This window comes from Ochotona curzoniae, unplaced genomic scaffold (genome assembly GCF_017591425.1).
Source record: "Ochotona curzoniae isolate NIBS_2020 unplaced genomic scaffold, NIBS_Ocur_1.0 contig_3520, whole genome shotgun sequence".
Lineage (NCBI taxonomy): Eukaryota > Metazoa > Chordata > Mammalia > Lagomorpha > Ochotonidae > Ochotona > Ochotona curzoniae.
This window is the reverse complement of record NW_024465894.1, coordinates 4,587,544-4,612,772: the sequence shown is the minus strand read 5'-3', so window position 1 is coordinate 4,612,772 and position 25,229 is coordinate 4,587,544. Positions and strand designations below refer to the sequence as shown.

Here is a 25,229-nt window from a genome sequence, read left to right as displayed (position 1 = left end):
GTCCACGTGGGTCTCCCTGGGCAGCCATCGGGTGAGGGCTGAACTATGCTGCTTTCTGGAAGTTTCAAGGGCAAATCTACTTTCTGACCTTTGCAGCTCCTAGAAGTTTCTGGCTTTCCTTGGAATGTGGCTCCTGTCTCCACTGCAGAGGCAGTAGTGGCCAGCTGAGCCTCTCATGCAGCCCCTCCTCCTGGCTCTGACTCCCTGTGCTCCTAAGGACCTGGGCCATGACCTTGACCTCTACCCCGAGGCATCATGGTCTCCCCAAGCATCAAGGATCCGGTCACCTCGACCAGGGTGTCTGCCACAAGTACAGGGTGGTTGCAGCACCCAGCACAGTGTGTCCCTGGAAAGAACCACAACTTTTTTTTTAAAGACTTATTTTATCTGCATTGGAAAGGCAGATATACAAAGAGGAGGAGAGACAGAGAAGATCTTCCATCCGATGATTCACTCCCCAAGTGACCACATTGGTCGGAGCTGAGCTGATCCGAACCCAGGAGCCAGGAGCTTCTTCTGGGTCTCCCATGTGGATACAGAATCCCAAGACTTTGGCCCATCCTCGACTGCCTTCCCAGGCCACAAGCAGGGAGCTGGATGGGAAGTGGGGCTGTCAGGATTAGAACCGGCATCCATGTGGGATCCTGACACGTTCAAGGCGAGGACTTTAGCCGCTAGGCCACCATGCTGGGCTGGAACCTCACCCAGGCCCTGAGGGGCTGTGTGTGTGTTGTGGGGGAGGGGGTACCCAGAAGGCAGGCCTGAAACCAGGGCCTTAAGAGAGGCCTGGCCCCTCCCTTTCTCTCTGAGCACTGGCAGGTGGGCAGACAGCTGCCCATGCCGGGCACACAGACAGGCAGCCTGGGCATTGGTCACGGAGCAGCTGATGCCTTCTCGCTCCGGCTCCCCAGCCCCTCACCCATGGCAGCTGACAGGCTCAATGTCAGGTCTTTCTCACCGCTGAAGAATGTGGCTGCCCCAAGTGAGCAGCTGCAGTGTGTAGGACGGGAGGGATGCTATGCAGCATGGTCAGGGCTGCTTGGCACATGCCAAGCACATGCTGCTTGGCACATGCTGCTTGGCACATCCTTGGGACCGGAAGAGCAGGCACAGGCGGAAGCCAGGAGAACTTGGTGGTACTTGAGAGACACCAAGCATCCGATCAGGGGTCTGCACGTAGGAGAGAATAAGACAAAACATGGGATGGCGGCGGCTGAGGGGTGGGGAACATCTGGCACAGGACTAAAGGCACTGCCCGGGACCCTAGGCTGGAATGCCCGTGCCGAGTCCTGGCTCCCTGCTCAGGCACACCCTGGCAGGCAGCAGCGGTCACTCAAGCACCCGGTCCTCCTTGGCACGTGCATGGGAGAACTTGGTGGAGCTCCTGGGGCCTGGCCCGGCCGCAGCTCATGTGGGCTTTTGAGGAAAGAAGCAGTGCACGGAAATCTCCAGCTTTTTGTCTCTTTCTGCCTCTGTCTTTCAAAAAAAAAAAAAAAATTAGACTTTTTTTTTTAAATGCAAACACAATAAAATAAATCAGTGAGAGTGGACACTTAGTGTTGGTTCAGCTGCTTGAATTGCATATGAGAGTACGCAGCCCTGCTGGAAGTGGGAGCAAACTCCACCCCGTCAGTCCTGGGAGTAATGACCCCTGGGAGTTGCCCTTACTTTTCCCTCAAGTTGTCTGCAAGCTGAGCTCAGCGACCAGAAAATGGAATCAGTACACACCAATTTATTCCTGTGTGAAATCCACTCACAAAAAGCTCATTAAAAACATGTGTAATGGACCTGCGTGATGGCTCAGTGGCCAGACCCTCGCCTTGCACATCCTGGGATCCCATATGGGCACTGGTTTGTGTCCTGGCTGCTCTACTTCCCATCTATCTCCCTGCTTGTGGCCTTGGAAAGCAGTGGAGAACGGCCGAAAGCCTTGGGACCCTGCACCCACACGGGAGACTCAGAAGAAGCTCCTGGCTTCAGATCAGCTCAACTCCAGCCATTTGGAACATGAATCAGTAGATGAAAGATCTTTCTCTCTAAAACTGCCTTTCCAATGAAAACAAACTTTTTAATGTAATGAATATTTTAAAAAAGAAAACAGATGCAGAGATGCATAATTGTGTGTCTTAATGGCTTACCAGTAAGGCAACTCGACAGCTTGTGACACCCCAGGTCAAACAACCCACCTTTGCCCTCTGCTGCCTGCCAGCCCCATTTCCATGGAAGTCCTCTTGCCTCACAGCCTCTCCCGCCCTCCAGAACTTGCCACAACTTCACTTCCATGAACTTCGTCTGTGTTCCTCCATCACTGCTGTATTAAATGTTTAAAAAACTCGATGTGTTTTTCAAAAGTCACTTTAAATTTCTGTTGATCAGGGCCAGTGTGATGGATGACTCAATGGCAAAATTCTCACCTTGCAAGCACCAGGATCCTATAAGAGTGCCAGTTCATGTTCCGGCTGCTCAACTCCCTTCCCAGCTCCCTGCTTGTGGCCTGGGAAAGCAGTAGAGGATGGCCCAATGCCTGGGGACCTGGCCAAACCCAAGAACCCAGAGCTCCATCCAGGTGGGAGGCGGGGGCCCTCACTGCTGCCTCCTGGGATCTGCACTGGCCAGAAGCCGAACTCAGGAGCTGGAGCTGGCCTCTGAGCCCCAGTCCTCGATTGTGAGTGGCCTCACAGCTGGGCCAGACACCTGTACCCCGCGTTTTGTTCCTTTTCTGGCTGGCTGGCTGCGCCAGAGCCCCGGTTACAGACTTGCCCTAGCGGCACAGTGTTACTGCCCGCACTGGCAGTGGGATTGGGCCCAGCGGCCCCCAGGGGGCTATTTCTAAGCTCCCACGTGCACAGGCTGTAGGAAAAATGGGATGGGCAAGGAGTTTCTTTTAAGATTTATTTATTTTTATTGGAAAGGTAGATTTATAGAGAGGAGAGTAAGAGAGGAAGATCTTCCGTCAGCTGGTTTACCCTCCAAACGACCACAGTGGTCAGGGTTGAGCCAATCTGAAGGCAGGAGGTCTCCCACACGGGGTGTAGGGCCCTAAGGCCCCAAGGCTTTGGGCCATCCTCCACTGCTTTCCCAAGTACTTTCCCAAGTAGGGAGCTGGATGGGAAGTGGAGCACTCAGGAGACAACGCAGCACACATATGGGATGCCCAGCTTACAAGGGGAGGATTTAGCCACTGAGCCATTGCCCCAGATTGAGTGCTTGACATGGGGGTTAGGGGAAGTTCCTAGCCCCATAGCCAAGTTTGTGAGGGTGAGGGGAGTTGTCACTGCCCGTGTGGCCCAGCTGGGTGGGCTCACCTCTCCGCCCCTCCCCACTTCTCTCCACCACTCAGACTCTGCGCCTGACCTAAGGGAAGTGTCCAGGCCGCCACCACCTTTGCCCCAGTGGGAGCTGGTGGCAGAATGGCCAGTAATTTTAGCTGGTTCTCTACCCTAAAATTATTTCTCATCTGGAAATGGTTCCCAAACCCTGCCCAGGAAAGAGTCAGTGGTGCAAGGAACATTCTGCTACTAAAAACAAAACAAAGTGAACCTAAAAACAAACAAACAAACAAAACCCCAAACCAGCCCCCAAATGCTAAATGTCTGCCACCTAGGCTCCGGAGGCCTGAATGAGCGCCCGCTGTATACCGTGCCTGGGATGGGCAGAGAGGGTGAGAAGGAGCAGTTGGGGCTCGGGGCTGGGGGTCCTCTATGCCACTCCATGCCCAGGCGAGGGGTCTGGATGCCAGGCTGGAGGGCCTGGTGAGGCCTGGGGCACAGGCAGCCCATCGGTCACTGGTGCTGGGGACCAGGATAGCAGTGGCGGGGCAGGCCATTGACCGGTTCCAGCTGCTTCTCCTGCAGCGCTCTGAGCCTCCCAGGAATAGGCACGCCCTTGCTGCCAGCACCTCGGGCTCACCTGCAGCTGGCTGCCGCTCATCTGCCATCCACAGCTGGGGCCAGCCTTGTCTGGCAAGACAACCGACTATTGCGTCCCACCCAGAGTATCTATTCTCCTAGTTGTCTTTGTGATAAAAATCAGATTTTCCTTGTTTTCTGAAGACACTGTTTCAAGTTGGAAACAGATTGAGTTAAAGGAGGAAAAAAAAGGTGAAGAAATCTACAATAGACACGCGGGCTGGGGAGAGCAGATGGCTCAGAGCTCGTGCCCTCCAGGGTGGGGGCATCTCGGGGACCAGACGCTGAAATCTGTGTCTGATGCCTGTTCACTGTGTGGCTTGCACAGCTCGCCCTTTCTGAGCTTCCTTTTCTGTCAAAAGCAATTCCAGTAGCTCCCTCCTTTCCTGTCTCTGGGGAACCCTGGGAAAGCCAGGCTCTCGGGGGACACCTCCCTCCAGATTCCCTCCCTGGGTCAGGGTCCCTGCACAACCCAGCTCCTGGGGTCCTCCTGATGGATGGTGCCTGGGCTGGGTTCGAATCCCAGCCTGACACGACTACTATCAGAGCACCAGTGTCTCCATCAGGAGAAGGGGCACATGGTGGCAAGAGGCGGGGGTGCCTGTGTGTCCTGCCTCCCCCACGCCCTGCATGGTGCTTCAGTCAGACTCAGTACCAGGGGTTCCTCAACGTGCCCCTTAGCCCAGGGCCTTGTATGCAGGCGTGCCCTCTGGCTTCCCCAGGCCAGGTAAGCACAGACGTTGGCGTAGCAGGTGCAGTGCTCCCATCCTGCAGCACAGTATCTGGGTGTGAATCCTAGCTCTGTTTCCAATTCCAGATTCCTGCTTGTGCACCCTGGGAAGTGGCATGACTTCCCCATGACTGTGCAGATCATCACTGAAACAAATCCTCATGCCCAGAGACCCTGCTTTCCCGTCTGTAGTCCACACAGCTCTGCCCAGACAAGACCCTCCCAGGCCTGGCGCCATTACAGCCACTAAGGCATGAGCTCTGCCTCCAAAGCGCGCACCAATGGGCAGTGTTGCCTCTGGCTGCTGATTCCCCCCAACCCCTACCTGGCCAGCCTCGATGACCACTTCCGAGTCCTGGGGCACTGTCTGGCGGTGCTGAAGCCAGCATGGTGCAGAGATGATCAGAAACCCGCGAGGCCAGGTGCTGGGGTTGTCAGGGGGAAAGTGGGGGAGAAGAGGGGCGGGAGCCTCCACCTCAGACCTGGACAGCGGGGTGCTGAAGGTGCTGACTGACTCTGCTGCCCTGGCCAGGTGAGCCAGAGGTCCAGGCGCTGCTTGCCCCCTGCTGGTCACTCTGCAGATGACACTAGAACTAGCCCCAAGGAGGGACTCCCTACGTGGCCAGGGAGAGGAACGCAGAGGAAGGCTCCCAGTTTGCACAGCCCACAGGAGGTATGCTCAGTCAGGCCCCCAAACCTCCCGCCCACGGCCAGCAAAGCCCTGAGTCCTTAGAGGGCAGAGAGGGGAGGGTGAGGCCGGGAACAGCAACGAATGTTAGCTACTGTCTGCAGAGCACCCACTGTTTGCCCCACCACAGTCATGGACTATGTTCAAAGTATGCATTTACTTTTTTTTTCCTTTAAAGATTTATTTATTTTTATTACATACAGAGAGGAGGAGATACAGAGAGAGAGGAAGATCTTCCGTGCTATGATTCACTCCCCAAGTGACTGCAACGGCCGGTGCTGCGCTGATCCAAAGCCAGGAACCAGGAACCTCTTCTGGATCTCCCACATGGGTGCAGGGTCCCAAGGCTTTGGACCGTCCTGGACTGCTTTCCCAGGCCACAAGCAGGAAGCTGGATGGGAAGTGGGGCTGCCGGGATTAGAACCAGCGCCCATATGGGATCCCAGCGTGTCCAAGGTGAGGACTTTAGCCGCTAGGCCACCCACCGCACTGGGCCCTGTATGCATTTACTAAACTCCCATTGTATGTCAGCCTGGACTGAGCTGGAGGCTGTGTGGAGGGATGCGTTTCTCCTATACAACCATCAGGTGTGTACTAATTCTATTCCTGTTAGGACAAAGACCCAAGAGATTAGTTAGTCCCCTGAGGTCATGCAACCTGGGTGGGGTGGGGGGAGGCAGGGCTGGAAACCACCAAGTTCTAGTGCAAGGCCAGGTTGTCCTCTTAAATCTTTGTGCTGTTGTTGTACCTGCCTGCCATACAACCACAAATCCATTCATCTATCCATCCATCCCCACTTAACAAATATTTGCTGTGCACCTACTGTGTGCTTGGCACGGTGCAAGTGTCATCATTACATTTCCTGTGACCGTGACCACCCAGATACCACCACTACACTGGGCGGAGGGATCGGCTCAACTCCACACTCCTCTGGGCGCTGCTGCCATGTCTCACGTAGCCACCAGGTGGCGCGAGCCCACCTGCTCTGAGGTTGACTCTTTCCTGGAGCCTGGGACGGTACCGGGACCCAAGCACTTGTGCTATCCTCCGCTGCTTTCCCAGGGAGCTGGGACCCAAATCAGCATCCACATGGCATGCAGGCATCACAGGCAGCAGCTCCCTTTGGCAGGCTGCATGGCCGGGGAGGCTCTGCGAAGTGGTGACTTCTGCAGCTGCAGAGGCTGCTGAGTATGACAGAACTGGAGGAAAGGCTCCCGCCCTCCCCCCCCCCCAAGAAGCGCAAGTGTGAGGACCCAGGGGCTACTCAAGCCCTGGAGCCCACGTGGAGGGGGTGCTGGGCTTCCTCCCAGCTACACGCAGCTGCTGGCCGGCATTCCTCAGCTCTCAGGAAGCTGAGCTGTTCAGGCAGGGGCTGGGCAAGCACAATGGCCCATTGATGGCCCTAAGGGAAGGGCCCCAGGGCAGTCCAAACATGGCTTCCTTCCTGTCTCCGCTCCCAGGAAGCCCTGGAGGGAGTCACTGAAGGGGCTGGAGCTTCCCAGGGGACTCAAGTTTCCTGGGGTAGGGCTGGGCAGTCTGGAGGCCCCTTGAGGCCCTCTCGTCCCCTCTGTGACCTGAAGTTCCCTCTTGTATAAAATGCGGTGAAGGCAAAAGCGGACTCACAGAGGTGTTGGTAGGCCGTGTGGGCTGGGCAGCCGGAAGCTGCCGGCGCGACACAGCAGGTGTTCTCAGTCACCAGGGGACAGCTGGGGTTTCTGCTTCAGACTGGCCAGCCACAATGGGACGCAATCTCCTGTTCGTGGCTTAGGGCAGGCATGAGTCCTATTGCGTGCCTTGGTTTCCCCATTTGTAAATGGAGATCATAGAAGCTGTACACTGGGTAGTGATGGTTGAAGTGACTGGGGTGTTACAAATGTCCAGGCCATGGCAGGGCAACCCCAGGAGGGCAGACCCCAGAGAACCCAGGCAGAGAGTGCGGGAACTGAGGCCGGGGCTGGACTGCTCCGTGCAGGTGGCTAACAATGTTGGGACAGGTGGAGTTGAATTCTAGGGCTGGGCTGCTGGGCTCAAGTTTCCCAACCCCGGCACCTGTGCCAGCTGGGGGCAGGGCAAGGCCGGCACTGGTGGTGGCGGTAGGTCCAGTGAAGAACCTCGGTGTTTGCTTTTGTGATTCCTGCCTTGCTTGCTTGGCTGGGGGCTGTGAACGCCAGGCCTGACAGCCCACGTGACACCTGGCGGGTCGTGTAGGCAGAGCACTTCTCAGGAAGGAGACCCCTGGTGTCTTAGATAAGTCCACAACTGCCCTATTGCCCACCAGCTTGTACTTTTTGAAAGTCGTTTGCTTCAGACCTGGCGCAATAGCATAACAATTAAAGTCCTCATCTTGAACGCGCCGGGATCCCATATGGGCGCTGATTCTAATCCCGGCAGCTCCACTTCCCCCAGCTCCCTGCTTGTGGCTTGGGAAAGCAGGACGGCCCAAAGCCTTGGGACCCTGAACCCGTGTGGGAGACCCAAAAGAGGTTCCTGGCTCCTGTCCCGGCTCGGCGCAGCACCAGCTGTTGCGATCACTTGGGGAGTGAATCATTGGATGGAAGATCTTCCTCTCTGTCTCTCCTCCTCTCTGTACATCTACCTTTCCAATAAAATAAATCTTAAAAAAAAAAGTTGCTTGCTTCAAACCCACCAATAGGAGCCCACCAACTTGCTCTTTTTGCAAGTTAACAGACCAATCGTAACTGTATAATTATGTGGAATTGGCCTGAAATGTATAAAAACCCTGTGCTGTTCAACCTCGCTCTCTTCTTCTTCCCCTTCTGCTGCAGCTTTTCCTGCTTCGGCCGCCGTGGCGGTGGAAGCTACTGCTCCCCTGTCCTGCTGGGTGGTGGCTGGGAGCCTCGTCTGAATAAACCGCCTTTATGCGTCTGCATCAACTTCTGACTTCTGATGATTTTCTGCAGATTGCAAAATCTGGGCACAACACCAGTACAGGCGAAAGTCAGGGCCCAGGCAGCACTGCGGTGGTCTCTGCAGCTAGTTCCGCCGGTCAGGAACATCAGATTAATACAGAGATGAGTAAGCAGGTGTTTGAGGGAGGGGGAAGTGGCCTCCTGGTAACCCAGGAAACTGGCCACTGAGAAGCTTCACACCCAGAGTTGAACCCGTGAGAGCAACCCCAGTGTTTCAGGTCACTGCTCCTGGACCACTGGCCTCCCAGGAAGCAGAACACGGAGCGTCCTCAGGAGGAGCTGATCTGACTTGACAATGACCCATCCTCCTATTGTAAAAGCCGCATGGTGCCAGACACATCAGTAACAACACTCCCCACGCAGTGTCCACTGAGGGTGTGGTGGCTGCCTGGGCTCCCCGCCCTGCCCACAGGCTTTCTCAAACTCTCGGTTTACAGGTGGGGCAGAGAGAAGCTGGGCCACCTGCTGGCAGCTCTGTGACCTCAGGGTGGGTCCACCTGAGTCATCACTTCTGGTACTTCCTCTGATTGGTCACTGACCTGGGCTGGGTTCTCTGAGAGATCTGTAGAGCGAGCTGTGCACAGGGGGTGCCCAGAGCGAGTGTGGGGCCATGCGTGGGGCCATAGAAACCTCAGCAGAGCTCAGATGCCCTTGGAGCAAGTACACGGGGACTTGAGATGCAGCAGGGGCTGCCCCTGCGGAAGGAGCACTGCCCTTGGTAGTGCAGGGGTGACTCTGGACACCCCCAGGAGTCTGGAGTCCTGCCTGGGTGCTTCAGCTGATCGTCTTGGCCCTCAGCTCAGTCAGGGTTCCAGCCCCTCACCAGCAGCCTGAAGACAGAGTGGCTCTTCCAAGTTAAACCCTCAATGGGCAACCAGAACAGACTCCAGATAAAATCCCCATTCTGCACCACAGCCCACGAGCTGAGTCCACCTCTACCCATGGCACACATTAACCTTGCTTGCTTTCTCCTCAAATGCCTTCAACAGTCAGGCTGGTCTAGATTGAGACCAGGAGCCAGGCACTCGATCGGGGTCTCCCACCTGGGTAACAGGTTTCAGGTGTTTGCCCCATCATTTGCCACCTTCCCAAGGACGTTAGCAGGATGCTGGGTGGGAAGTGGGGTGAGGCCACAGGACTCAAACAGGTACTCAAATATGGTATCCAGGTGTCCCACTCTTTAACCCGCTGTGCCCCAGTGCCCTTCCAGGATTTATTTCTCAGCGTTTCTTCTTTTGAAAGAATCCTTTTTCATTTTATTTCTAAGGAGTTTTTATTTCATCAACTGCAGTTTATTTCATCTACCTTTTTGATGTTTAAATCATGGGATTAAATACTTAATCCTCTTAAAACAGCAAAAAAATTTTTTTTTAAGACTATGAATTTTCCTCTGTGGGCAACATTAGCTGTGTCTCATAGGCTTGGGTATGAATAGAACCTACTTTTTACTGCTCTCTAGCCAAACGTAGCTACAGCTTGACTTTTCTCTAAGTCAGAGACTATCTGAAGGGTGTCTCTTAATTTTTTAGGAATTGGGGTCTTTTTGGATGATTTAGTCTTTATTATGACACAGCATGGCTCAGAGACATCTCTGCCATGAATATTCACTTTGCCACTTAATTGACTCTGCTTTGACTGAGCAACTTGGTCACTGGGGACTGTGTCCTCACCTGTAGGGTAGGCACAGTCAACAGACTCTAGGGAGCTTCTGTCGAACAGGGCCATGGCCCGGTGGCCAAAGGTAGGGGCCTGGGGGACTGGTCGTGGGGCAGGCTCTGGGCGCATTCGAGTTATGAAGTAACTGAGGGTACCTCTCACAGCTGAGGAGGCACAGCACAAAGTCCTCTGCCCGTCACCCTAGGGTGCATCTTTCCTCCTTGCCACAATGTCTCACCTACCTCATCTCCCTCCTTACTATGACCAGACTCAGGACACAACTGATGCCTGGGACTTGGGTGGGAGGCTTAGGGAAGCAGCCATATTAGAAAGAAGCTCCGCTCCTCCTTTGCCACTTTGAGGGGCAGCTAGGGTAAGGAATGGGTGGGAGGAACATGTTTATCTTGTGCTCTAAGTCGTAGGAGGAACAGGGGAGGGTGGTCTGTCCTGGGTTTCATTTTCATATCTGAATCCTCTTGGCTGGGCAGGTATTTGGCCTGGTGGTAAAGAAGCCCACACCCCATGTTGGAGCACCCAGATGGAGGGCTGAGCGCTGGGTTTGCTCCTGATTCCAGCTTTAGGCACATTCTGGGAGGCAGTAGCTGCTAGGTCAGGTACTTTGGTCCCTGTCACCTATGTGGGAGAACTTGACTGCTTCTAGCTCCTGGCTTCAGCATGGCTCAGCTCTGGCTCCTGCAGGCATTTGGGAAGTGAGCTGGTACATGGAAACTCTGTGTATGTATGTCTTTCAAATAAAACATAAAGAAGCAAATCAGCAGAAACTCCACGTTCTGGAAAAGCTACTCCTCATCTCAGGAATCTCATTTCTTCAGTCACGTGGGAGAGTAGAAAGCCAAATTAAAAAGCAGAGAAAGCTGGAGACCACATTTCATTCATTCACCAGAACTTTCAGCCCTGGTTCATAGGGAAAGATGAGATTCCCAAGCCTAAGTTGGTGGGAACTTAGAGGAACAATGGATGTGAAGCCAGTGGCTGGATGAGTGGGCAGGTGTGCCCAGGGGAGAGTGGTGGGAAGGACCAGAGGCTCTGAGCAGGTGATTTCTAAAATCCTAACAGAAGGAAGGACAGTGGAAAGTCCTCCAGAGCTGACATCCCCAGTGACCGACACAGCGTTCAACTTCCTAGCCTGCGCCAGAAGTGTGAGAGTTCAACATAAGCTCTCAGACCTGCCAACTTCCAATCTTGGTGCCACATGAGTTCCCCAACCAATCAAGTTGGAGATAATCTAAATAAAATGGGCTGGGTTGAGCTCTGATATACCTGGTTCTGGCCTAAGTAGAGGATTGCTGACCCCAGCTGGCCAGCTCTGAGTCAGGCAGAGGAGCCACACAGGCAACCCTTGAGGGAAAGAGGATCCCAGAGCCAGGACCAGAGTCTAAGCAGAGAGAGCAAGGCCCCTGGGGCTGTCCCATGGCCAGGCAACCCAGAGGAGCAACCATGCAAAGGCACTGCGCTGTCAGTGCCAGGGAGAAGGAAGGGACCCTGAGGACGACCTTATGGAAAACAGGCAGCAGCAGCAAGCTGCGACAAAGGGGCACACAGAGTGTGGCCACTCACAATGGGAGGCAGCTGGAGACTCCAGAGGACGACTGTCTTAGTGCCTGTCAGTGGCCTGAACAGCAAATCCAAATCCAACCTGAAGCAGCACAGCGCAGGACTGCACCTGTCACTCCGCAGCACACCGTGTGTATGTGAAGGGCCATGGGCCATTGCCCAGCTTTGCCTTTGTTTTTCTCTCTTGCTGGAACAAGGAAGAGGACTTGGTTTTTTTCAGCCCAGCACCTGGGTGTCAGGATAGGTGCCCACATGTCTGCTGAGGGGATGAAAGAATGAGCCTTGGACCCAGTGTGATGAATCAGTGGCTAAATCCTTGCCTTGCACACACAGGGATTCCACGTGGGTGCTGGTTTGTGTCCCAGCTGCTCTGCTCCACTTTCCATCTAGCTTCCTGCTTTATGGCCTGGGAGAGAAGGAGACGATGGCCCAAAGCCTTGGGACCCTGCACCTGTGTGGGCGTGGGAAACCCAGAAGTAGCTTCTGGCTCCTGGTTTTTGGACTGGATCAGCTCCGGCTGTTGTTATCCTTTGGGGAAGTGAGCCAGTAGATGGAAGATGTTTCTCTTGGTTTTCCCTCTTCATAAATCTGATGTGCCTTTCCAATAAAAAATTTTTAAAAATCTTTTAAAAAACTAAGACATTATTTTTAAAAAGCAAACAAAACCTGGTACACAATAGAAAGATGTCTGCCTATCCTTGAGGGATTTTTCAGACTATTTGAGTTGTAAACCCACTGATAAAAGTGGGATTGCATGTTGGGATGGGGGCACTGGACAGCTGTACCCCTTATCAGAAGGTGTGGGTTCACATCCAGGTTGTGCGTCCAGTTCCCACTTCCAGAACGCAGGCCCTAGAAGGTAATGGTGATGGCTCAAGCACGTAGGCTCTGCTACCCCAGTGGAGATCTGCACCTGGCTTTCGCCTGGCCCAGCACTTGGGGCGTGAACCATTTGGACAAATCTCCCTCTGCCTTCCAAAAAGAAAAAAAGCAATGAGCGAAAGTTGACAAACATTTTGAGTAGGGAAGAGGTGCTTCTGCCAGGGACTGACTCTGCTGAACCCCCAGGCTGGTGTCACTGGAGGGGTCCCCATCCTTGGTGGCAGCCTGGGCTCCCCAGCGCTCTGCCAGTTAAGTGGGCACACCAATATTCCCTGCTCCCTCCTGCTGGACATTTCTTTTAACAGCGTCATTCCTACTTCCGGGCCATCTTGCCCTCCGCCTCCCCGACATCCCACTTCCCTCCTGCCACCCTGCACTGCCCACTGCCTGCTCCCCTTCACCACCTGGATTCATCGTGAGTGGTTCTTGGAAGGGGCTGCCTGAACTGTGCACTGGGGTCAGGAAGTGTTCATGTGGGGGACCCTGGGGGTCGGCCAAGTTCTGGAATCTGAACTTCCCTGAGAAACCACATGGGCCTGAACAAACAGAGCCAACCACTGAGGCTTGGTTCTTGAATATGTATTTTTTTACTGAAAAAATCATTCATAAATTAACATACAAAAATGTACAAACATATGAGTAAACAAAGGTAATGACAAAGGACTATTTTTGTGAAAAGTGTTTTTTCTTAAAACCTCTTTAGATTTCAGTGCAAAAATGTACCCCTGGCACCTCTTAAAACTTAAGAGCAAGCTCAGACAGACTTAGTGGTGGGAGCAAGCTGGCCTCCCGCAGGGCCACCAGCCGCCCCAAGGCTCTGACCGGAGTTCCTGTGACGTCACAGCAGAGTTCCTGCGCCTCCCCAGCACGACCCCGACTGATGCGGAAGGAGGAACCATTCTCACAGCACGCAAGGGTGAGCGCCTGGCCAGGTCCAGCAGCCGACAGACATGCAGCTCACCACACACACGCAGCTTGCGTGAGCGCTGAGCCTTCCATGCAGCACGCCCCGCAGCGGGACGAGGGCGCTGGAAGAGACGCCACACCACAAAGAGCAGAGGCCCTTCCCAGCGCCCCCTGCCCCCCTTGCCTGGCACAGCTGGCACATAGTGGAGCTCTGGACAGGATGGTGCTGGAGGACTCCCCCGGTTCTACACGACACAGGGTGGCCCCTCACCAGACCAGTCTGTGCCGGCTGATCCTATCGCCACAAGCTAGCGACTCACAGCCTTCACAGAAGCAGGGTGGGGACAGCCCAGTGCTGGCCCGGGCTGGGCGGCAGGGGAGGGGCCTTTATTGCTCTGTGCACCAAGAAACAGGAGAGCCGAATGGACTTGTGTGTGTCACACACAAAGGCGGGTGTCGCACTCCCGGGAGAGGGCTTCTGAAAGCAAGGAGAGTGCTTCGGCTTGTCTTAAAATGTAGGCTACAGCTTACCAGCACGTTCAAGGGCAGACGCCTGCTCTCTCATATGAGCCGATAAGAGCTTCACAAAAGGCATTTGTTTTCTAAATGCCATTCTACTTTTTCCAAAGAATGAGAATGTGAACAAAAACAAAAACCAAAAACAAACAGGCCTGGCCAATCTCTCCCACAGCGTGTGGGGATCATATGTCCATGGTCCCAATACATGCAACGGGAAAAAACCCACACATACACACCCACACACACACACAGCCATGTAAACCATGAAAAGTAAGGAAGTCGAAGGCAAACAAGGCAATTAAACAAAATACGCAGTCCTCTTCGGAAACCGCTCTGGATCACAAGACCTACGCACGCTCTGTGGGGAGAGGGGTGGGGGCTGCCATTTTCCAGAACTGCGCAGAAGCCCTCAGGGGAACATGATTTTCAGGGCTTCCAGCTCGGGGCAAAACAGGCACACTTTCAAATGCAATTGAGAATGGGCTTCCAGAAGCTGGTGGGGTGGGAGGGAGGCCACTCTGTGTCCCAGGGTTTTATGGTCTCATTAATACCTTTGATTTCTCAGGTGACCTATAATACACTGCGGGTGGCACCTGCTCCCTGGGGGAATCCTTCTGCATCCACCTATTCCGAGGGAACCGCCCCAGACACCAGAGGTGGCCCAGGCACAGCCAAGGTCCCTAAGGGGCACAAGCGGCAGTGCTAAGAGCCAGGGGCCCCCGGCTCGTGCAGGGAGACCCCAGGGGCCTGCTTTGAGCAGGCGGTGGAGGAGGAGGGGTGGATCCACACACACGACACTGATTCCCAGCAGGCCGGTGGGAGCGCAGGCTGGGTGACTTGGGACCCAAGTCAGTTACAGCACAGCACGCCCACTCACTGCCTGCCAGGGCGCCAGATGTTGGGTGAGGAATCTCCTTCAGTCGTGATTTAGTTCCTGAACCTGCTAACCAAGGAAGTGATCTAGGGTATAAAACCTCACTTGGGATTGGAGCCAGCTATAAAATTAAATCTTAAAAAGGCATTTTTCATGGCTTATTTACAATTACACTTCTTCAAGAAGTGACTGTTATATAGTTAGGTTCATTTCCCTTCCCCAGCTCCCACCCCTCCCCCCACAACCCCCACTCAAAGCAGGTAAACCAACAAACAAAAAACCTGAAACCAAACAGAACACCACAGACACAGAGGGTGTGATGTGCAGTGCCACCTGCTCTTCCTGGCTCACACCTGCCTTGTGTGGGGGGCTGCCTCTAGCTTCCAAGGCTGAACGGAGCGGTGCTGAAGGTCATTGGTGAGACAGCTTGCTGTAGACGGACGCTGGAGGAAAAGACGGTGGGGGTTGGAGCAGCAGCAGGACAGGCGTCCGTCTGTCACGTGGGAAGGGGATGCCGGTACCGACACGGGGCCTGGAACCGACTCCCCGGATTCCGGCGGTCAGGACGGCGAAGGCGTTTGTGCGTGTGCTCAGTCATGTGAGCTCCTTGACCCTGTGTGCCTGCGGCGCCCCACTGTGTCTCTGCACTCCTCCTGGGTGGACCCCAGAACGTGTCACCAGGGAGACTTTTGCAGGGCAGGGTCAGTGGGGGAAGCAAACGTGTGTCCCTTCTCCTCATCTCAGTACTCGCTCACCTGAGCCAGCTCAGGTGTCAAGTTGACGGTTATATTTTTATACAAGGCGTCGTATGTGATGTTCGCAAAGTAGTTCAGGTTGTTGAGGCCATCCAGGGCCTGCCGTTCTTTTGACTTCCTCAGTAGTGCGTACCTGTGCAGAGAACAGAGAGCTGGTTTGCAGGAGGACAGCAACTTCCTCCCAGTTTGGAGGGAAGAGCGAGTGACTCCCGAGACAGGGCACAGGGCATAGGGCACAACCCAGCCTGCTGCCTGTGCATCAGGGGCAGGGCAGGTGCTTGGCCAGCCTGCAGGTCCAGGCTACCCAGGGGCTGCTGTTACTAAAAAACACTTGCTGTGTGCCAGGCGCTTTCCTTGTTCTGTCATTCAATGCTCACCCAGCACCCCCTTCCTCTCTCTGCACCTGAGCCAAACAAGGAAACCTAGGCTAAGTGATGCTAAGTATTCTCCTTCTCCAACATTGCTATCCAGGCAAGACAGTAAATCTCTTAGATGAGCAGGTCACAGTCTCGTTCAGGGCCTCTGGCTGCCCAGTGAGCAGTCCTGCCTCCCCACAACCCCTGGACGCCCAAGTAAGGCCACTGCTAAGGCTACACCAATACATCCCTGTGTCCTGGAGCGAAGTAACTGGCTGAAGGACATAGGAAGATGGTGACAGTGACCTCAGGCCAGGGCTTCGCACACCAGCCCTGCAAGATAGCTGCATACAGACAGCGATGCTGCTGGGGCCCCGCAGTCTGGTGTTCAAAAGCACTTGGGAAGGAAAGCAATGGGTGTTCTAGAAATTCCAACGTTTTGTCCCTGCTTCTCCCAGAAAGCTGCTTCCAAGTTCAAGAAGGTGTGTTTGGCAAGGATAGGATGAACCCAGTGTCAGAACAGGATGTGGGCAGGGCTGTGGTGGGGCTGGGGGGCATGTGCCAGCTGGAAACTCAGGAAGGTGGTAGACCTGAGAGAGGACAAACCCAATCACACGTACCTTCCTAGAAACTGGACTTCCCCGCGGTGGTGGTGGGGAATGGACTTGTACTTGCCCGTGTCCCCTTCTGGCCGGCTCACTGAGTAGCCTGCATTCTGTACCCTGTCCAGGAGCAAGAGATAGAAGGGTGGTCACATCTCAGCAGTGACCACAAGTCCGACTCACACCAGGCTTTTTTATTTTTCTTTAAAGATTTATCCATTTTTATTGGAAAGTCAGATTTCCAGAGAGAAAGGTCCTCCATGATGGTGATGGTTCACTCCCCAGGTGGCTGCAATGGCTGCAGCTGAGTTGAACCGAAACCAGGAGCATCTTCTGGGTTTCCCACATAAGTGAATCCCAAAGCTTTGGGCCATCCTCCCAAAGCTTTGGGCCATCCTCTACTGCTTCCCTAGGCCACAAGCAGGGAGCTGGATGGGAAGTGGAACAGCTGGGATATGCTCATATGGGATTCTGGCATGTGCAAGGCGAAAGTGTAGCCACTGCACCATTGCACTGGGCTCATGGCAAGGGCTTCGGCATGCACCTCCATGTAACCCATTTATTGGGTCAGCTTAAAAAAAAAATAAATGAATTTTAAACTCCATTTTAGTTTCTGGCAGGGGATCTCCCAGTAGACATGGCTAGCCATCCCCTTGTTCCACCATTGTTTTTGTAATTCTCTGGATAGCGCTGGTATTGCGGCTTAGTGGCTAAGCCACCAGATGCAACAATGATATTTCACATGAACACTGGTTTAAGCTTTGGCTGCTCTGCACCTGATCCAGCTGCCTGTTAACGTGTTTGGAAAGTGGCAGTAGATGGCCCAAATACTTAGGCCTCTGTCTTCTGCAGAAACTTAATGCAGGAGCGACATGTTCGTTTCTCCTGTAGTTCCTTCTCTTAGCACTCAGGGGTGCTCGCTGCAGCACCCACTGACACAGCTGGATGTCAGATCTCGGCAGCTCAAGGGCACAGCGGCCTGCTGCTCAGCTCCCCGTGACGCACAAGTCCAGGGCCCCAGCAGCAGCCACACACGATTGGGCCACTCCCCCTCACCTTCTGGGTAAGCCAGGGTTGTAGAAAAGGAACCCATGATGCACAGGTCTGAAGACAAAACTGAACTCTCGGCAGTGAGGCCTGACTCCAGGACGGCCTAAAGCCTGGGGCCCCTGAATCCACAGGGAAGACCTAGAAGGAGCTCCTGGCTTCGAACTGGCTCAGCTCCAGCTGCTGCGGCCATTTGGGGAGTGAACCAGTGGATGAAAGATCTTTCTGTCTTTCCTTCTCTCTGTAAACCTGCCTTCTCTGAATCTTCACCAGTAAACTGTCACTGATAACAAACCTTGTGATTTAAGGCTGAGCTAGAAAGTAGATACAGAACGGGATGTTGCCATGGTGTTGCTGGTAAAGCCACCACCCATGAAACCTGCATTCCATATAGAAGAGCCAGTTCAAGCCTGGCTGCTCCACTTCCAATCCAGTTCCCTGCTTAATGCGCCTGAGAAAACGGCAGAGGATGGCCCAAGTGTTGGGCCCCTGCCTACCAGATAGAATTTCTGGCCCCTGCTTTAATCTGGCCCAGCCCTTGGCTGTTGTGCAGCCATCTGCGAATGAACCAGTGTATGGATAATCTCTATCTCTCCTTCTCTGTCACTCGGACTTTTAAATAAAATAAGCTAAAAAGAAAGAAAGGAAGGAATCAAGCAGAGTGGACATTCTCTGCCACTTGTTCTTTCCTAGGTCATGTTTACCTGCTTTACAATCATTTTAATCACTCACACAGATATCCCCAAGAGAGCCTGCCGTACCTCCCACCCCTGGCTTCACTGCCACAGGTGCCTTGGTCACAGGGTGCTGGGATGCACACATTCCTGGCAGAACTGCCTGATGGGGTTCTAGGAATCTGTCCTGAAGAGTAAGAAACAGGCTTATAGACTAGGTCATGTTCTAACTTGTGTTCAAGGAAAACTGAAAAGACTCCTAACACAACAGGAAATAACTATGTAATTTATAGTGCATTTCTGTAATGGAATTAAATGAAGCCATCCCAGTTTCAGAACAGTGTAATGTTGATATAATAAAAGCAAAAAACATTTGTTGAGACCTTATCACATATCAGACACTATGAAAGACCTTTATATCCACGATCTCACTCCATCCTCACAACCTGGAAATGGGCATACCTGGTATGCTGGGATTTTAAATTACTGCCAAGCACTTTCTAAAAATAAACTCACTAAAATAGTAGCACATACTGTTTCTGGGTGTTCAGAGTATGGGTAATTCAATTTTATGCTCATCTAAGTTTATTTTTGCATATCAAAGGAGAAAAAAAAAAGAAAATGGTTGCTTTGGAGGGATACAGACGTTTTAAATGTCTGCTTATTTCATCTACTTGAAAGGCAGGGAGCCAGGGGGACACAGTGAGAGTGAGGGAGGCACCAAGACATCTTCCTACTGCTAGTTGTCCCCAGGTGTCCACATGGCCAGGCTCGGACCAGCCAGAAGCAGGAGGCCAAAACCTCGTCCAGGTCTCCCGACTTCTGGGTCATCGTGCACTGGCAGGAAGCTTGAATGGAAGCCGAGTGCCATAGTGGAGGCAAACATCTCAAGAAGTGGCTTAACCCACAGCACCACAATGCCTGGTCCTAACAGTATACTTTTGAAAAAGAAAAATCATCTTGGGTGACTCCACATAGTCTAATTTTTGTCCTAAAGGAAACCACTGAGGCTGCCTTTAAGTCTCATCAGAGGGAGAAGGGACTGGCATTGCTCCATCCTGCACGGTGGCCACAGTCACAGGCCCAATGTGCGATGTGCTTTACGTACAAATGGAATCCTCCTGATGTCAGAGATCTCCAAGGGAAAGAGGAAGGTGAGCTGTCCCAACACTCGTTTCGTCACAACCTGTTTCACTTGTTCTCTTCCTCTCAACCTTCAGCCCGGCCGCAGCGGCTTACACCATGCCCATCTGCGTTCAGGTGGCTCTGTGACTTAGACAGATGTGTGTTTACATGCATGTACCTGTTCCAGAGGTCGTCGTCCTCTCCACCCCAGCCCCAGAAAGCATTAGGGAAGCCGTTGATCTTCCGGAACTGATCCACCGTTAAGCCGCTCACGCCACCAAAGAACTCTGCATAAGGAAGTCTGCAACAGCATGCGGGATGTTACAGGTCAGTGCGGGGAAAGGGTAACCGTGTTCTAGAACAGGCCCCTCACCAAACAGCCATGAGTGAATCACTCTGTATCCCTGCCCCAGTGTGCTTCCGTGTGCTTCTGTGTGTCAATCAGGGGGGCGGGTCAAATCCTTCCCAACTGACTCCGCCCATTACACTGAGGTCTCAATGAACACACCATGGAATTCCCTCCACGTGTTGCGTGCAGCCCAGTATAACCACAATCTGTATCAGGACACCCCACCATCTCCCCCAGAAGCCTGTGACTGCTCCCTAAGCAACCACCAATCTACTCTCTCTCCGCAGATCTGTCTGCTTGGGACATGCTACCCGTAGGGAACCACACAATGTGAGCCTCACCCCCTGCAGGCGGGGTCTCCTGGGTCCCTCTGTGCCGGGGTGTGTGTCCTTTCTCTCTTTCCCCTTTCCTGCCACGTAGGCCCCACTGTGTGCCAGGCCATGCTCCGTGTGTCTATTCCGGCTCCCACTGACGGGACGTCACCACCTTTCCCTCTGTCGCCCTCCCTACATTGTCCCTCTTTCACAGAGATGACGAGATGACACTCACATATACATGTACTTGTCCAGTTTAGTTGCAAAGTGCCGCGGCATCTGCCCACAGCCGTAATAGTTGCGATCGCTCTCTGGTATGTGATCCACATCATGGAATATCAGGCAGTCCCAATCCATGTCCTTCATGGCTTCTTGAAAGCCGACGTTGAAAAGCATGGCTCGGTTAAAGGGCTGGGTGCCCACCTGAAACGAGTGGAACTTGCTTAGGTTTCTTAATTTAGAAAAAAATATACATGTACAAGAGAAAGAAAAACTTTCCATCTGCTGGTTCACTCCCCAAATGGGCTGGGCCAGGCCAAAGCAGAAAGCCAAGAACCCCATCAGGGTCTCCCAAGTCAGTGGTAGCAGCCCAAGTATTTTATTCACTTCCCAGGTGGATTAACAGGGAGCTGGGTCAGAAATGGAGCAGCAGGGACTTGAACTCAGGTCCATATGGAATGCCAGTGCCAGCAGTGATAGCTTAACCAGCTGAGGCACAGTGCCAACCCTAGAAGTTTATTTTAAAAGGACTGGATACAAAATCTTTAGCACTTCTGACCTGCCCAAAGAGCTTATTAGAATCTACTGAGCTCCCTGTGTTCAACTAAGTCCAGCACCACTCACCAATGACACAGTGTGATCCCTGTCACCTGACCTTCAGCCTTGACTGCTTTAAAAATCAAAGTGAGGCTGGTACAATGGCTCAACTGGCTATTCTTACACCTCCAAGCACAGCATCCCACATGTGCATTGGTTCATGTGTCCACTGTCATACTTCTGATCCAGCTCTCTTCCTATGGCCTGGGAAAGCAGTGGCGGATGGCTCAAGGCCTTGGGACCCTGCACCCACATGGGAGACCTGGAGGAAGTTCCTGGATCCTAGCTTCAGATTGGCTCAGCTGAGCCCATTGTGGCCATTTGGAGAAGTAAATCAGTGGAAGGAAGATCTTTCTCTCTGTCTCTCCTTCTCTCTGTAAAATCTCCCTTTCCAATAAAAATAAATTAATCTTTAAACAAACAAAAAGAAGTCAAAGTGCTAAGGATCCTTAGCCCTTCTCTTCCACAGCTTCTGGAAGCAGAGTCCATCAAGTGTCCTGAGACCAGCCTCTGGCCTAGTGTTCCAATGCTCACTCCCCACACCAATGCTGGGCTTTGCTCCCAGGCTCCTGACTCCAGCTTTCTGCTATGGAAGGGCCTGGGAAAATGCAGAGATGGCTCCACTAATTAGGTTCCTGCCACTCTCAACTTGGTCCAACTTCTGCTCACAGGTGATTGGAAAGAACCAGTACCTGCCAGCACAGTCTCTTTCCTTCCCTCCTCTCTGCCTCTTGAGTAAATGAATTTGACAAGTCCAAGATAAGCATACCCATCTCCATCAAGGTAAAAGAAAATGACTATGATCCTTTGCTTCTTGTCACCAGGCTACTGCCACTGGCTGATCACTGCATTCCAATGGCTGCCCATCTGTAATTATTCTACTTCTGCTTTTGTTGTTCTTGAGTTGTTTGTTTTGAAGAAGCAACTAAGATGAGTCACTTAGCTCACCAGGGACTTATGGTGATAAAGAGTTGGGCAACCCATAGGGACACCAGCTCAAGTCGGTCACAGGCAAGCTTAGTGTGAATGCTGGCGCCGAATCAGCCTCCCAGGCCACCACTCCCAACCTGGGCCAACCTGTGAGCCCCAAAGAACCTTCTGCTCTGCTATTTGATCAACAGAAAGGCCAGGCGGAGATGCAATTTCAGTAAGAAATAGAAATTGTCTTAGAGAGCTCTGGGCTATTTCCTCCAATCCCAGATGCCTCCCCCTGCCCTGCTGAGAAGGGTGGCATCTGGCCCTTGCCCCTTGGTCCTGCAGAAGGCAAGACACACTGTGCCCACAGGGGCTCACCCAGGTTGTGAGTCTCAGAGGGCTCACAAGGCAGGGCTGCTGGTCAAAGTCTTCAGGGTTGAGAACCACTGTCCTGAGGGGAATCAGTCACAGAGCTCTGGTTCAGAGAGGCCCAGGCACTCGAGAGACACTGACAGCAGCCAGGCCAGTGATGTGGATGTGTCATGTGAACCCAGCCAAGCAGGAGCAGGCCATAGCACACACTCATCCCATTCAAAGGCCCCCCCCCAAAAAAAGGCGGGGGGGCTATGCAAGACCAGAAAAAAAAAATCCCACATTCTGAATTTGCTAAATGGTTGCCACTCCCAATCTTTTCATCTGATCTGACGCTGATACTGCTAGAATGAAAACGAATCCAATCTTAGTGGAAGCTCATAGGCACCCTGGGCAACCAACGGCAGAGTGCAAGGCCGCGACCTCTGAGCCTCAGTTTCTGGGGTCTGGAGCTTGAAGATGCTACCCGAGGTGGACAGCAGAGACCTCCACAGAGCAGTGAATACGGTTCCGTGCTGGACTCAGCTTTGCAGGTGCTAGCCAACCTTTCCCTCGAGGGGTGCAGAGTCCAGGCATCCTAGCGGTCCCAGCTTCTCCTGCTCAGGATGGATTGGCTCACAGCACTGTCCACTGCTGTCTCAGAGCAGGGAGAACAAACACTCACTTGTTCAACAACATAGAATGCAAACTGCAGACGCTGGCGTTGAAGCATGGGGATCAGGTGTCTGAGCAGGACCGGCAGGTGCTCGTGGCGGTTCCGGAAGGGGATGAGGATGGCCACCTACAGGGACCACAGCAGAAGAAGCCATCGGTCAGCTCGTACCCAGAACGGGGGTCTTTAAACCAGACCCCTTGCAGAGCAGGTGACTGACCCCTGGAGCACTAGGGGACGCTGGTTGCCCTGTTCTCCACTTTTTCTAAGTACAGAAGGTTGATGAGTCACTTTTGGGTACGGAACGGATCTTATCTTCACTTACATCACACCTAATACACGGAGGACTGCTGCGTCAATGCATCCCGGAGTGCACACACATCCTGCCCTGTGCCAATGTATACAACTACATCTACAGATGCATAAACATGCAGGTAAAATGGGCTTGTTCAGTCTGCACACGGCAGTGCTGACAGGGCTGTCGAATGTGATGTAGTTACACACACTCACACCCATACAAGTACTGAACACTGGTCATGAGACTGCCCACTTCTGGGATGGATGGCAAAGCACAGACGTACGGCTGCTCTGTCACCCACAGGGCCAGCAAGTTAGCTCCTGAGCCCTTCACCACCTGCTGAAAGCATGGACGTGAGCGATGTCCTGAACTGAAGCTCCTGATCGCTCTCCTCTCTTGACAGCAGCCAGGCAGAAAACCACTAAAACCATGTCTCAGGGACTGCACTTTTCACTTCTCACTTTGCTAGGAGACATATGGCACACCAACCCACCAGGTCATTGCTTTGCTAATGCTCCCGCTGAGAAGAGAACAGGGTCTTGCTTGGTCTTTACAAGGACACACATTTCTGTGGCTATGCAAGTGGTAGATGTCTTCCAAAGCATTTCTGTGCAATGGGGGGTGGGGGGGAGAGGGGTGATGTGGACACCATGTCATGTGACGGGGAGCAGGTGCCCCCACGCACGGACACCCTTGGGTCCTACCTTCCACCGGGGCAGGCAGTCAGAAGGCTTCCAGTGACCTCCGAGCTTGATGGTAGGGTCTTGGGAGAAGAGCTCATGGATGTCCTCCATTGCAATTTCACTCATGTTTATGTCTATGGGGCCCTCTGAACAAAGAGGGAAGGAGAGAAAGGATTAAGAGGCCAGGAGATGATGGGCAGAGTCTTTCTTGCTCTATGCTCCACAGACGTCCAACGCTTTTCCAGCTGCCTGCGGTTGTAGCAGCGACGGGACTTCCTCCCCTGCGTGCCATTTCCCTACATGTTAAGTTCCTCATCAATATTTGGGTAAAGGAGCAAATACAGAAGGATGATAGCCTGAGAGGTCTGTTGCAGCCAAGACTGTAGGAAAAATAACATTCAGACTAGGCAGAACAGCAGGTGAACCTGTCAAAGAAGGAGAAGGCACCAAGCGGCTAAAGTTGGACCCAAGTCGCTTTCTCAGTCATTCACCAGTGAGTAGGGGACCCTGACTACCCAGACTCAAATGCAGAAATCTGACCCAAGTCAAGCAGCAGATGGGACTGGTGCTGTGGCTCAGCACATTAAACTACCACTTGCTATACCAGCATCCCATATTAGAGCACTCGTCCAAGTCTGGGCTGCTCCACTTCTGATTCGGTTCCTCGCTAATGTGCCTAGAAACCAGTAGGTAACGGTCCATGTCAGAGACCTGGATGGAGGTCCTGGTTTCTGGCTTCTACCTGGCCCAGTTTTAACTACTGCAGGCATTAGGAGACCTCTTTTTCTGAAACTCTGTTTTTCAAATAAACATATCTTTAATAAAGTCAAGATAGCTTCATTAATAAGTAATCATTTCAATGCAAAGCAATAAAGATAATTTTTAAAAAAATTTTAATGCAGAATATTGGGTCTGCAACTGTGGTATAGTGAGTGAAGTCTCCACCTGCAGTGCCAGAATTCTACGTGGCCACTAGTTTGAGGCCTGGATGCTCCAGCTCTCTGCTAATGTGCTTGGGAAGAGCAGCAGAGTTTGGCCTAATTCTTTATGACTCTGCACCTGCATGGGAGATCTGGAAGAAGCTCCTGACTGCTGCCTTCAGATTGGCCCAGCTCTGGCTGTCGTGCCCACTTGGGGAGTTAACCAGCAGAAATGGAAGATCTCCCCATCTCTTTCTCTCTCTCCCTCTCTGTAGCTCTGCCTTTCAAACAAACAAACAAACAAACAATCAAATCTCTTCTTTAAAGCAGAATATTAACAACTAGTAAATACTGGTTCCCTTTCCCCGCCACACGCACGCCCCCCTCCAAAAGATGGGACATTAGATTCAGGTCTGTCTATAAAAAGCCTGCTTCTTTTGAGCCACAGTCTTGGTCTGCTCCTAACCTTGAGTGTAAACACAGACAAACACAGCTTTTCTTGACCTAAAGGATGAGACACACAAATCGAACCACAAGGTTTCCCACACATCTATAACCCATAATTAATCATGCATGTGTGGATGAAAGTATGTGTAAATATCATGCTTTTTCCAACATGGCTTCTACATCACACTGTTTAAATCAACTGCAAAACTAAGGTTTCCCCTTTGTCTTAAAAACAG

The 25,229-nt window shown here is 52.8% G+C and overlaps 1 protein-coding gene across 1 annotated transcript in view; it reads right to left on the bottom strand.

The window, feature by feature from the left end:
- Positions 1-13,924: 13,924 nt before the first annotated feature.
- The window catches only part of B4GALT5 (beta-1,4-galactosyltransferase 5), a 62,312-nt gene continuing 51,007 nt past the window's right edge, over positions 13,925-25,229 (bottom strand). The window contains exons 4-9 of the mRNA XM_040981334.1: positions 23,648-23,772; positions 22,658-22,774; positions 20,126-20,313; positions 19,406-19,528; positions 16,400-16,501; positions 13,925-15,556 (exon numbers count right to left, since the gene is read on the bottom strand). Of these exons, the coding sequence (XP_040837268.1) occupies positions 15,409-15,556; positions 16,400-16,501; positions 19,406-19,528; positions 20,126-20,313; positions 22,658-22,774; positions 23,648-23,772 (803 nt within the window). The 3' untranslated portion in view covers positions 13,925-15,408. The remainder of the gene's footprint in view (positions 15,557-16,399; positions 16,502-19,405; positions 19,529-20,125; positions 20,314-22,657; positions 22,775-23,647; positions 23,773-25,229) is intronic.